The sequence below is a fragment of the Phodopus roborovskii genome, unplaced genomic scaffold (assembly GCF_943737965.1).
Source record: "Phodopus roborovskii unplaced genomic scaffold, PHOROB, whole genome shotgun sequence".
Taxonomy (NCBI): domain Eukaryota; kingdom Metazoa; phylum Chordata; class Mammalia; order Rodentia; family Cricetidae; genus Phodopus; species Phodopus roborovskii.
The window spans coordinates 30,658,609-30,672,726 of record NW_026126517.1 but is presented as its reverse complement, the minus strand read 5'-3'; the positions used below and the strand labels follow the sequence as shown (position 1 = coordinate 30,672,726).

The 14,118-nt window shown below is 39.3% G+C and overlaps 2 protein-coding genes across 4 annotated transcripts in view; both read left to right on the top strand.

The window, feature by feature from the left end:
* Cul5 (cullin 5) overlaps nt 1-6,363 on the top strand; it is a 51,972-nt gene extending 45,609 nt beyond the window's left edge. For both annotated transcript variants that reach the window (XM_051197476.1, XM_051197477.1), the window contains 3 exons: nt 159-277; nt 861-984; nt 2,981-6,363. In XM_051197476.1, coding sequence (XP_051053433.1) covers nt 159-277; nt 861-984; nt 2,981-3,175 — 438 coding nt within the window. In that variant the 3' untranslated portion in view covers nt 3,176-6,363. The remainder of the gene's footprint in view (nt 1-158; nt 278-860; nt 985-2,980) is intronic.
* Acat1 (acetyl-CoA acetyltransferase 1) overlaps nt 1-14,118 on the top strand; it is a 191,769-nt gene that overhangs the window by 155,525 nt on the left and 22,126 nt on the right. The window contains exon 1 of one of the 2 annotated variants that reach the window (XM_051197478.1): nt 10,443-10,524. The exons of the other annotated variant lie outside the window; for it this stretch is intronic. Within the exon in view, the coding sequence (XP_051053435.1) occupies nt 10,462-10,524 (63 nt within the window). The 5' untranslated portion in view covers nt 10,443-10,461. Of the gene's footprint in view, nt 1-10,442; nt 10,525-14,118 lie in introns of those variants that run through there. 2 annotated transcript variants of the gene reach the window in all.

The following is a 14,118-nucleotide window of genomic DNA, read 5'->3' as shown; positions in this document are numbered from 1 at the left end:
TCATTATGCATTTACTTTGTCATGTGCATGGAGTTGTTCACATAAAAATTTGGATTTAAATTTCTCTAGAAGCCATTCTTGTGTGTATTGTAGAGTTATTCCTAGCACTCTGTATAATTTACTATGCTGATTTTTTTTTTTTTTTTTTTCTCCCTCAGTCTTTAGTAGCTTTTCCCAAGCTTAAACGGCAAGTTTTGTTGTATGAACCTCAAGTCAACTCACCCAAAGACTTCACAGAAGGGACCCTCTTCTCCGTGAACCAGGAGTTCAGCCTAATGTAAGATTGATGTTGGTTGATTTAAAAGAAATGTACCATGCTGAATTTTAAATTTGCCTTATGTGATGTCAAAAATAGTAACTGAGTATTATCACTAGATTTGTTTCATTTATTTATTTATTTATTTGTTTATTTATTTTAAAACATATTTGAGACCAGAATGTTGAGTGGGTGGAATAGAACAACCTTATCCAGCAGAGCTGTTTAATCTGAAGACTCAGTCAGATAATACTGAATAAAACTCTCTCATCTTTAATTATTTTTGTTTCATGGCATTGTAGTTTGTTGAGGAATGCAGTTACTGGTCAGCAGAGGCTATATCTTGTTTGAAGGAATCAAAGGACTTCTTAAATTTTTGCTTGAAATAGGTTGTTGCCTCAGTTAGAATTACAGGTAATTATAGACAGGTGCCCTCCCTCCCCCATAACAAGCCTGGGGATTGCTTATAGGGAAGCTGTATGTCCTGGTTGTTACTTACCCTTTAAGGAGTATTATATGTTATTTTTTGTTTTTTAAAATAGTTCTAACTTCTGACATGGTCCTGTAATTAGATGCTTAATATTTTCATATTTTTTTTTTGCAGAAAAAACGCAAAAGTCCAAAAAAGAGGAAAAATCAATTTGATTGGACGTTTGCAGCTCACTACAGAAAGAATGAGGGAAGAAGAAAATGAAGGGATAGTTCAACTAAGAATATTAAGAACCCAGGTTTGTATAAGGAGAAAGAATGTCTAAATTTTTAAAGGTTATTTACAAACACTGGGTGTGCTGCTACATCCTTTTAACCTCAGCCACTGAATTAAAAACCATATAAATGATTTATTTGTAAATGAAGAGCTAATGTTCATTCAACTAGAATTTAATTTTTAATTCTTTAGTGCTACTGGACGCTTCCAGTAAACTTTGTTGTATTCTTTGGACTAAGCCTTGGTTTTTAGTTATGTCTCCTTTTGATTCCAACTGAATAAATGTATCTGCACATCAACTTAGAACTTGTAGAATTGAAGTATTTAATGTGCAGCTAAGAAATTTATTTTATTTAGATATTTATTTACAACTAAGATTTTTTTCTTTATAAAATGTGTTAAAATTAGGATTATGATGATTTCTGAATGTAACAGTACTCATTATTGGAAAGGTGAGAGACTGCTCAATAGGTGAAGATATTTGACACCAAGCTGACCTTGCTCCATCTTCAATGATTCACATGGTAGAAGGGAACCAATTCCTGGGAAAGTTGTCCTCTAGCCTCCATGCCATACTCACACTTAGAGAAATTAAAACAATATAATATGAAAAAATAGAAATAGTGAGATGACTAAGTAGGCAACTGCAGTTGACAATCTGAGTTCAGTCCCAGTGATCTCTGTCTGTGGTGGACAGAGGGAAACCAACCAACTCCCACAGTTGTCTTCTGACCTCTGCCTGTACACTAGAGCACTCACATGCATGGATACACATACAGTTTAAAAAAAAAAAAAAAAAAACTTAAAAAATGTATTGTTAATTGGTGGTTGTGATAATGTTAATTTTAATAGGTCTTTTCTTTTACAATTTTTATTGACTATTTAAAACTCTGGCCAGTGCAATAGAAGCATATAGAGCTGTCGTTCCTATGGCAGGAAAGCTGAAGGGACTTTGTGCTGCTAAATACTCTCAGGTTCCTAAGCCTACTGCTTAGAAGTAGGATTCGGTAACAAGTGTTAATCAGCTATCTAGCATAGGCCTAGTTACATTTTTGTTGTTTGTTTTTATTGGAATTAAAGGTGTGTGTTGCCACTTGTCATTTGTGGTATGCAGTTAATGGATACAGAGAACCAACTGTATCTCTTTTCCCATTTCCTTTATAAAAATAACCTAATTTCCACTATGACACCATGTTGCTTTAGTTGACTAAGGAAAGCTAAAAGAAAGTTAATTACAGGAGGCCACACTTTGCAGATAACAATTCATTGCCAAGCTCTATGTAATTTTAAAATCACCAAGAATATATTGAAAAATGTAGATCCCTTTAGAAACATTTAAACATCAAAAACATTTAATTGAATCAATAAAACTAATAACAAGATATAAAACTTAAAAATGTCACTTTGTTTGTATAGTTAATGTATGGAGTAGTATTTCCATACCCATGATTCTCTATTATACCAAGGAATACCGGAACACTAGAAGCAGATTTGTGTTCAGGGATTCTTGTATCTTTTTTACTTGTATATGTGTGTGTGTATGTATAGGTCAGAGCATAATTTTTAAGAATTAATTTTCTACCTTTTGGTCCTAGAGGTTGAGCATAGGTCATCAGGCTTAGCAGCAAACAGTTGCCTTTACCCATTGAACTTTCTCACTAGCACCCACCCACATGTGGTTCACAACTGTCTAACTCTAGTTCTAGGGGATCCAATGCCCTCTTCCAGCCTGTTAGGCACAAGGCATAAATGTGGTGCACAGACGTACAGGGAGACATTACTAATCTTTAAAAATGACTAGAGAGACTATAGGCTAATTTTGGCTTTCTTTATATCCCATGTCTTTGCAATAGTGTAACAAAAAGCATAGTAGTTGTGGAGTAAGTATTCAGGTGAGTACCTGGAGTTGCTATGCAAATTTAGTTGGTGTTAAAAGATAATGTAGGAAAAGTTACTGATTTGCTTTGCTCAAACAAGTGTAATGTATTAATGTATTTTCGTTTTCATTTTTCTTTTAGGAAGCCATCATACAAATAATGAAAATGAGAAAGAAAATTAGCAATGCTCAGCTGCAGACTGAATTAGTAGAAATTTTGAAAAATATGTTCTTACCACAGAAGAAAATGATAAAAGAGCAAATTGAATGGCTGATAGAGCACAAGTACATCAGGAGAGATGAGGCTGACATCAACACGTTCATATACATGGCGTAGCTGAGTATTGTGCCACTGTTCCAAGCACAGATTCTGGAGCACCTGGGCAGAAAGTTGTCCGGTTTGAGCTGGAGGAAGGTTTATTTGGACTTTGATTACATAAATATTAAACTCTCTGCCTTACCTTACAAACGACTATATTTTGCCAGTCACATTAGTTAGCATGATGGCATTCCCTTCATGTTGCACACTCTTTAACAGCATGCTGTTTTGTGGAGAAAATTGCATTCATGAAGAGCCCATTATGAACTTCAAAGTCAGTTCAATGTTTACCCACCAAGAGAAACAACGTTTTGGAAGGGTGAGGGCGGGGTTCTTGTTGCTTCTTTTAACCCCTTTCCCTCTTTAAAGGATATACTTGCACAAGGAAGGATGCTCAGATATTCATGCACTGAAAAATGCTGTTATCTTTTTTTAATGCGATTAAAGCTAGAGGTAGCACTCCTAGCTTCTTTTAATGGAAAGAGTGAAGTTGTCAACACCATGTTAGGAAAGGGCAGTTGTACTTGAGGAGATGATGATGCCGTAGTGTCAAGTTCTTTGTTAAATACTGCTTTTAGTTTAATAACTGGATTGTGATGGTGACCTGAAAATGGTATTAAATATTTCTACCTTACAAATCCTGATTGTTATTAAGCAGGAGACTGCTGTTTAGTTGTTTGTTGTTAAATGATAAAGGATTTGGAGTTTTCTTTCTAAGTCTTGTATTGTTGGAGAGCTTGTTTTGAAAACATGAAGTTTATAATGAATGTTGCTTTGGTTGTTAAATTTATGGGTATAAGTAAGTCATTGCAGAATCAGAATCACAAAGCAAAAGTGTGTTACTAATACACTTAATTCTTATACACCTAATATTTATTATGCTGTGTCAAAATTTATTGAAAACAATGCAGAAAAATGTTCTGATACAGTGCAGTGAGAGAATTGCTTTCTAAATCTGTAGCATAGAATTATTTGGTATTTTGAAAATGTTGCGATTAGGGATTTACCACCTCAGTTTTCTGGAAAGACATTTTTTGTTAAAAAGTAGTAATTCCCTGTCACCTAGGAGGAAGAGAGATAAAATTACAGCCTGAGACCTGAGAAGCATTCAGAGTTGTTGGTCGTAACATGAGTAGTAACCTTGCCAAATATGTATAAATATATTTATATATTTTAAAAATAAGCATTTTTAAATTGTTCAGAGGGCAACACTTAGCTTGCTTCTCTCAGTTAATCCAGAGCTGTGACTCAGGACTTCACAGTGCAGTAGCAAGTTAGAAATTGAGGACTTGAGCAACTGAAGAGAGAATGATTCCCCATCAGGAAAAATGGCTCCATGTGTATTTTTACTCATTGTGGTGCACATTTCAATGTTTTCTTGCAGATTCTTTTATAATCTTTGATGTTAATTAATATTTTTAAGTATGGCTTTGAAACTAGCAAAAAATGGAATGTTGAGAAGCATACAGTATTATAACACCACAGTGGGCTGTGGGCCTGAGCGCAGTCTCTGCAGCCGTGAGTGAGTCCCTTCCTGGAAGAAGAGAAGTATATGTCAGACATTTAAGATTTTGCTAATTGTAGTCAAATATCTGTTGGGAAACTCATAGGAAGTTGGAAGTGCATGTGTGCTTACTGTCTATCTGCTGCTCTGAGGAGGCCATGGCTAGAACAGGTTTGGAGAGAGACTCAGTATGCAAGACTTCCACGTTGTGGACGATAGCTGACGTTGGTGCATCCAGAACTCAAAGAGATAGCTTTATAATGACTGTGGCCCTTCTGTTTAATAGTTTGGTGTTGGCAAATTTTTCTGTCCCAATACCAGAATGCCAAAGGAGGAAACAATCAATCAAGGGAAAAATTTTAGTCCATTTCTTAATGTTTAAGACTTGTCATTTTAAACCATAATTTTTCTTAGAACATCTTTGAAATTTCTAATCGCTTTGGTCATTTAAGAATGAGAGCTGTGATGTTTTGATTTATAAAGGCAAACTTAATGCAAAGTGGGTAACACTAAATCCATAGCAAAGTTTTTTATTAAATTTTGTAAATTTTTTACTAGTTAATTATGTCCTAATTGTATTTTGGGGGAACGAACAGCAGTCAATACCACAGACTTAACAGTTTTCATCATTTTTTAAAAATATATATACAAAAGTGTAACTGCTTTTTGGTGTTTATCAAAACTGTTTAGTTGAAAAGGTGCCTATTGCCTATACCATTATTGAGATTTTCTTTAAATATTTTATCAGTAGATTTGCTAATTTAAAAATATTCTGAAACAGAACTTAACCAGGAGTTTTCTGAAGGTTCAGACCAACCGGTAATGTTCACTATCTGACCTCTCTTCTCCCTGAAGACTTTCATTCTTGGCTGTGTGAGCAGGGCCAAGTATGACACAGGTAATGGGAAGAAGAGCCCTGCCTCCCACCCACCAACACAGAGCCATTTGTAAATGAATAGTGTAGCAGGCTCAGAGTTTTCAGTACTTCTATCTAATTAAAGATGGCACCATCTATAACCTGGTAACCTGTTGCCATCTCATGGCCAGCGTAAGGAGACAGGAAACAGATTCACACAGTGGAAAATGTGGAACACATTTGATGATGCTCATAGTTAGACAAATGTTAAATCATCATTGTTCTAATAATTTCATAAGGATCCTATTCTGAAGTTGCCCAATTTTTACAATGATTGGAGGAAGTCCCTGTTCATTTATATTTCTTGCTCTTTGTGCAAGTCTCCAAAAAATGAAATATTATTCTTATTTTTACTCTTCATTAAATTGAATGTCATATCATTAGCCCTGCTCCAAGGGCCAAATTTTTCAAATTCAATCTGGGTGAAATATTTGCTAGTTTACAAAAAAGATTTGCTATCATAAACTCGAGCTGGCTCTTCTGTTTTCATGCATATGACTGGGGTACTGTCACAAGTTCTCCCAAGTCACAGCTATGGAAGAAACATTGAGAGTGTTCCTGTCATATACTCTCTGTGTGATCTGGAGTTCCTAAGGTGTAGTCTATCCTCATGGTCTGTACAGTTTTGAATGTGCACCACTACATACTGAAATGATACTGTACAGTTTTACATGGGAGCAGTTTCTGTATGCAGTAGGCTGAAATATTTTGATGATTTTTGGGATTTTATTTTTTGAGTTGTATAATTTATTTTCTTGCAAAATAAAAGTGTAATATAAAAGCTTTCATCCAGAAAATCTTGATATTCTACTATAAAGAATTTTTTTTACAATAGTTAAGAATTCTGGCAAGCTAGGAATAGTGTCATGTGCCTCTCAGTGTCCCAGTGGTATACTGATAAAATCCAGGCCAGCCACCCTGTCTTTAAAACAATGAAAATGGTTTCAGTTGGGCAGGGCTGCACCTGTGTCCTCCAGCTACTAGGGACGATGAGATAGCTGATTGTTCAAGCCCCAGAGTTCAAGACAGCATTAGCAACACAGTGAGAATTGTCTGTTATGTTTGGGGTATAATAGTAAATTCTAGCCACTAAAAATAAGGACCAGAAATAAGACATGACAGTTGGATGGATGAATACATGACTTGCTGATGGCTAGCTAACTAGAGATTGGGGAAGTCTAGGAGTAGGAGTGATTTGAAATTGAAGATACAGGAAAGTTCACCCTAGCCAAGGCAAGATTACTAATTAAGCTTAAATATTTGGTTTCTTGCACAAGCCCATTTGAAAGCTTTGGCAAGCACTCAAGCATTTTGACCTAGTGAACATTTTAATCATAAACTCCACAGTGACTAAATTGGAAGCTAACTTCCTTATTAAGAGAGCACAGTTATACTGATTAGAATGGAACTTAGAGGCAGGCAACATTAAAACAGCTGGATGGGCATAGGATAGACAGTTCAATTATGAATTTGCAAGGCACAGGTTTAAAACAGAATGGTAGTATGTAGTAAGTAGCATACTCCCCAAATCTCACCCAGCACCTGGGAAGTGGATGCAGGGCTAAGAGTCCTCAGTTATGGTGAGTTTGAAATCAGCTCAGGCTACATGATGCCCTGCCTCAAAACTAAGCTCAGCGACTCTTGAGTAAAAGGTGTTTGCTGTGAAAGCCAAGTGTCCTGTGTTCTGTCCACAACCTATATAGAAGTGGGACAAGGGAATCCACCACAAAAAGTTGTCATCTGACTCCACAAATGCACTACTCTAGCATGTGTGGTCAGTCACTGAGTAAATACTACAGAATTTATGGATAGAACACCTGTCCATTATTTACACATAAAGTCATTTCTAGAGAATAAAAAGATAACACCTTTTCCCATATAACAGAATCCTGATAATATCTACTGGGCTAGACTAAGCAATTAATCTTTTTGTGAGGCAGGGCCTTTCTATATTACCCTAGCGGTTCTGGACCTCAATATGTAGGCAGGCTGGCTTCGAACTCACAGAGATCCACCCTTCTCCTGAGTGCAGGGATTAAATGTGTGTCACCACATATTTTCACAATATTCACAAAACATTGAGGGGCTAGTATTTGTTGCATTTCCCTAGGTCCTGGGTTTGATTCCAAGCATCCGCCTGGTGGTTCACAGCCATCTGTAACTCTAGTTTCAAAGTCTCCCATGCCTTCTTCTGACCTCAGTGGCCACCAGGCATTTGGTGCTTAGATACACGTGCAGACACATGAAATATGTTTTTTAAATCAGGTCTCAAATAATGGTGAACTTCAAGGTCTTAGAAAAATAGCAACATCAAAATCACAAAATCAGGGCAGAAATTAAATCCTAATACAGGTGAGGCTGAGGCAGTACTATCACCACAAGTTCAAGACCAGCCTGGTCTGCAGTGAGTTCCAAACCACTGCTACAAAGGAAAACCTGTCTCAATAAAACAAGCAAAAACCCTAAGTGGAAACAAAGAAAAGGTACAATATTTCTATGAAAAGAAAAATTAACAGGAACGACAGCTGAATAGCCAAAGGGGGAAAACAGTATATAACATAAATCAGTGTCAGGATCATTCTGAAAACCTATATTCTTGCAAGTTCGAAAATCTAGAAAAAATCTATAATAGACACCTATGAGCTACTGAAACTAAATAAAAAGGATGTAAACATAAAAAAGATAGAAGTAGTAAGGAAAAATGCTACTGAAACAAAATAAAAAGGATGTAAATATAAAAAAAGATAGAAGTCGTAAGGAAAAATTGTTTGAGACAGGACAGCCCTGGTTGTCCGGAATTGGGTTTGTAGAACAGGGTGGCATTGAACTCACAAATAAGCCTACCTCAATTTCCAAAATGCTGGATTTAATGGTATGCACCTCCATGCGTAGCTAAGGAACGATAACTAAAGATAGATAATATCCTAAGTCAGTACAGTTGGCTTAGTCGGGAAAGTGCTTGGTATCAAGCCTGTAACCTGAGTTTGATGGTTGTGAAAGGAGAGAGCCTACTCCAGCAAGTTTCCCTCTGATCTCCACATGAATGACAATGAAAACAGGTTGCAGACATAGCTTAGTTACAATACTAGCCTAGATTATATAACATTTATATAGATTTTACACCCACCTGTATTCCCAGCAATCTAAAGGTAGAAATAGCACGGTCACCTTTAACTACCTGGTGGGTCTGAGACCATCTTGTCCTACATGAGACTTGTTTCTTAAAACAAGGTAAGCAGGGATTTTTGACTCAACAGTTAAGAATACTTGCTGCTTTTACAAAGGACTTGGGTTCAGTTCCCAAAACACACCAGGCAGTTCACAAGTGCCTATGACTTAAGTTTCAGGTGTTTTGACACCCTCTGCTACCCTCCTCAGGCACCTGCAAGCACATGGTGCTTACACACAAATGCAGGAACATACACACACACTTACAGCTCACTCCTAAAAGGGCTGAGGAGATGACTCAGTTTGCAAAATGTTCGCTTCACAAGGAAGATAATCTGAGTTTAGATCCTCAGCACTGAGGTCCAGGTGTGGTGGCCCTTAATTGTATTCCCAGTTCCATGGGTGGGGTCAGGAAGAAGAGTGGGGACATAAGCTTATTGGCCAGTAAGTCTAGTGAGCTCCAGGTGCAATGATAGTCCCTGCCTCAAAAAAAGAAAAAGAGAAAAAGAAAAAAAAAAAAGGAAAGAACAAAACAACAACAACAACAAAAAACAGCAGTGGTGGCACACAGAGGAAATCTGTCCTAAAACAAAGGCCGGGAGTTGGTGGTGCATGCCCTTAGTCCCAGCACTCGGGAAGCAGAGGCAGGCAGATCTCTTTGAGTTTGAGGCTAGCCTGGTCTACAGAGCTAGTTTCCAGGACAGGCTTCAAAGCAATACAGAGAAACCCTGTCTCAAAAAACAAACAAAAAGAAAACCAAAACAAAAATAAGGCAGAGAACAATGGAGTTGCCCAAGTGACTTCACAGTGCATACAACTACATAGACAAAATAGGTTGGCTTGAAGTAAGTTTTTCTACTTGTATGTTGCCATACCTTTTATTTTTATGAGAATTAACAAAGCAAAATTAGTGTTATAAGTCAAAGATATGCTGAAGATTAATAGTCAGTGCTAGGCATAGTGGCTGGCACCTGCTCTTAATCCTAACACTAGAGAGGCAAAAGCAGGCCTGATCTACAGCCAGAGTTACATAGTGAGACTGTCTAAAAACAAACCCCCAATGTCTGCAGTGGGTTCCATAAATCAGAATAATTATTTAACTAACATAAATTAATGCACGGAGGGTTTATTGTTTGTTTGGCTTTAATTTCTTCTGGGACAGCTTCTCTGTTTGTTCTGGAACTCAATATGTGGATCAGGCTGGCCCAGAACTACTCAAAGATCACCTGCCTTTCTCCTCAGTGTTTGCCACCACAACCATTTTGCAGGGAGATTCTGTGGAAGTTGATTTAACATTCATTTTATTTCGTACCCTACAGAAGAAGCAACTTCAAAATTCTCTTAACGTAAGTAATTGGTTTATTTGTATTATAAATGAATAAAAATGGAATTGCTGGAAACATTTACCAATATCTTTTGTCTGGGTAAACATGGTCACATGGTCAGGCGCAGCTAAGTGAATGGAAAGTCTTAGGCTGTAATGAAATCACAGGCCTCAAGAGGTCAAAAGCAGACCAGCCACGTTGGTCATTAGTTAATTTTGTCCCGCGCCAGACCCCGCCCCCTGGCTGCGGGCCAATCCTCAGCTAGCGCTGCGATCTCGGGTTTCTATTGGAGGACAGACCTGGGGCGTGCCCGCTGCGAGGTCTCGGGGTCTCCCGTGTGAGAAGGAAGCCACGGTGCATTTCTCTGCCCTTGACAACCCTTTGAGGCACCATGGCTGCTCTGGCGGCTCTTTGCGGCGGACGACGCCGGCCTCTGCTTCTGGGGCTGCTGCAGGTGAGCTGGGTCAATTCCGGGGGATCCCGCCCCAGTCCGTACAAGGTTTCGCCCTCCGGCAATGCCCCCCCAGAGCCACCTGGGGCCGGCAACCGCGCCCACCATGCGCGCCTCGGAACTGTGTGTCCCCGTGTCCGTCTGTGCTGCTGTCACAGCGACCGGGGCAGCAAGGTCTGCCTCGCCAGGTGCGATCCCAGGCTGTAGCGAGCCGAGTCTCTTTACAGGCCCAGGAGTTTCGGAACCGTTCTTTAAAGCATACTTGTAAGTTTATTGTCCAGAGAGTGACTGAGTTTATTGTCTTTACCTTTTTTTTTAAAAAGACGATTGCTGATCGTTGGTTTAATTATTGATCTTATCAGAACGGAGGCATTATGAGACAATCAAAAGATACCATACAGTTGCTCTTTAAAGCTAACAAGATGGCTACTCATACAGTACAAGAAATTATATTTGGAGCGAGTGCCTCTTTTTTGCTTGTTGTGTTTGGGGAACACTATAGTGACAGACCTTTTGCAAGAATTTATTTTGCAAGCGTTGCATTCCAGAAAATGCCTGATGGTCTTAGGAATGGGTGAGGAATTTTATAACGTGGTTATGAAGCTTGACGTTTACAGTTTGATTGCAACAGGAAGCTTTGAAATCCACCTACCTACGTTTCTGGGAGACTGCAGTTAGGCCTGGACAGTCGACATTTTTTGTTTCTATAATAATCAGGATTCATGGAACTGGGTAGTTTTGGCAGTAGAAGCTAAATCAAGAGAGCCGCGCTATGCAAGAGATTGCGAAAGAATAATGCAGGGCATGAGGACTGTGGCGGAGAGTGGGGGCTGAGGGAAAGCGAACTATAAAATTAATCTTACTTGAATTGCTGGTGTCTGCAGTTCCAGACAGGCCACAGGCCGAGGTGGGAGGAGCTTGAGCTCTAGGGTTCCAACCCATGTGGGTAATTTGGGGATACCCAGTCTCAGAAAGATTAAAAAGAAAAAAATTAAATCCTGAACAACTGAGATAATAGGTAAGCCAGATGCATGGTTTATTTTCTATTCTGGACATGGGCAGTACCTCACCTCTAAAATAAGTGTTCTCAAGAAAGACATTAGTGTCTTTTTCTTCCTAATCCTCCCTTTTCCTTGCCTCCTCCTTCTCTCCTATCTTTTCTCCTTCCTACCTCCCTCCCTTCTCCCTTTACACTTTGTATTGCTGTGTAGGTCAGATTTTGAATTCTGCATTCCCCTATTTTAGCCTCTGGATTATCTGGAATTGAAAGAGCAGGCCATCATGCCTAGAGGAGTCCTTGATAAGCTTGTTGGTTCCATTGGGATGGCTAGAGGAATTACAGTGAAATCGGGTTAACTGAGATTACAAATAATGTTACCTAGATGAATTAGACAAGCCAGGTACTTGAGGTGTGTCAAAACCAAAGTGTGCAGAGCCTTCTTAGTGAGAGTTTAAGACTGTATAACAAAGTACAAATTACATTCTGCACGAAAATAGTTAGCCTGACCTGTTGTAGTAGAGTTCATCTGTATGTTATTACTTATTGAGGAAGTTGAGGCAGAAGGATTGTGGATTTGAGACTATCCGGGGCTGTATAGTGAAACCAGTGCAACCAGAATAAAATCTGGTCCAAGTCTAGAATAGGAGTTTTAAGGAGGGATTGCTGCACAGTATCAAATATAATTTGAGAGTCAGTGAGTCTCCTGCCCTCTTAGACCTGGCTTTAGGGTCTTCTCAATATTCTTTTCCTCTGGGTCCTGGTGACTTAAGTGTGTCTCTTCCCAGCACTGCTTTTTTTCTGTTTAGACCTGAGGAGTGACGTTGGGGCCTCAGCAACTGTTCTCCCACTGAACTCTGCTCTCAGCCCTGCCCACCGCTCTTCCTGAGTGTAAGTGTAGTGATATCTATGAGTTATTAAAGCTTGACTGAAGATTCAGAAAGACAGCCTCAGGATATAGAGACCAGGCAGCAGTGACACAAACCTTTAATACCAGCAGTCAGAAGCTTAAGAGGTGATGGTACACACCTTTAATCCTAGGACTCAGGATTAAGAGGTAGCAGGATCTCTGTGAGTCTAAGGCCACCCAGGTCTACACCAGATTGAATCAGTCTCAAAGAGAATTATAGTCCACACCTTTAATTCCAGCATGTGGGGGGGAGATATAAAAGACAGGAGCAAGTAGTCAATATGAGGCATTCATTCTCCAACCACGCTGAGGAGAGGCATTTCACTCTGTAATGTAAATATGCTGCAGTCACTCCTCACCTCTTGTTTTTGCTGCTTTCTTAAGATATTACTTGGATTTTGTTTTTCAGCCTTGTTAGTAAATATCAGTCTTTGTTGTGATGCTTGTTTAGCACCTGCAGCTGTCACAGAGATAAGTAAACACAATCACTATGTAGTGGGAAGGCAGTAGGGCCATCTCAAGTTAAACAGTCATATCATGGAGAAGCAAGAAGAGTGTGCACAGGTCAAATAAAATAAATGTAAGAGTTTTTAAAGGGTCTAGAGAGATGGCTATAGTGGTTAAGAGCAATGGCAGCTTTTGTGGAGGACAAGGGTTAGGTTCCTAGCACCTATGTGGTAGCTAACAACCCATCTGTAACATCTGTTCCAGGGGATCTGGCACCTTCTGATTTCTTGGGCACCAGGCATGTTTATTATGCACATAAAACACAGTCAAAACATTCGATGTGTGAGCGCACACACACACACACACACACACACACACACACACACACACACACACACACGAAAGAAAGAGAGAGAGAGAGAAGAAGAATGTGCGTAGGATACTATGGAAGCAAGATAGAAGTCCCTCCTCTGCCAGGTCTGGTTAGGTCGCGTTCCTGGGTTGGCTGTGAGGCTGAACTGGGCTTGCCTGAACTGGTTTTATTCATTTATTACATAGTTCAGTGTTCCTTCTTCCATTGTTATTAATTTTGAGACAGTTTCACTATATAGCCCATGCTAGTCTCCAGCTTGTACTTTACCCGCCTCTGCTTTCCTAATTCTGGAATTACATGTGTGCTATCATCCTTGGTGGCCTAACTTAATAAAGTGATTAAAGAAGATACTATAGGGTTTGCCACTTGGCTTAGACATGAAGAATAAAAATAAACCAGCTGAGCCAGAGAGATGGCTCAGTGGGCAAAAGTGTCAGCCTTAGTTCAGATCCCTGGCCTCACATTAAAAACTGGATGTGGTTGTGCACATTTGTACTCCCATCCTCCTGCAGCGAGATGGGAGATGGAGGTGGGAGAACTGCCTGGAAGTTCTTGGGCCAGCCACAGTGGCAGAAACGAGAGACTCTGCTTCACTCAGTTAACTCCCAATGACTTACACATGTGTGCCATGGTAACTGTATATACACGCACACACTCTAAAGGTTTAATTTTTTTTTTTAAAAAAAGAAGTTGCACTACATGTCGACACACACCTTTAATCCCAGCACTCAGGAGGTAGAGGCACTGTAAGTTTGAGTTCAGCCTGATCTACATAGTGAGTTTCAGTCCAGCCAAGGCTACATAGTGAGACCCTGTCACAAACAAAACAAAACAAAAACAAAAACCCCAAGTAAAGTTAGTCTACATGGT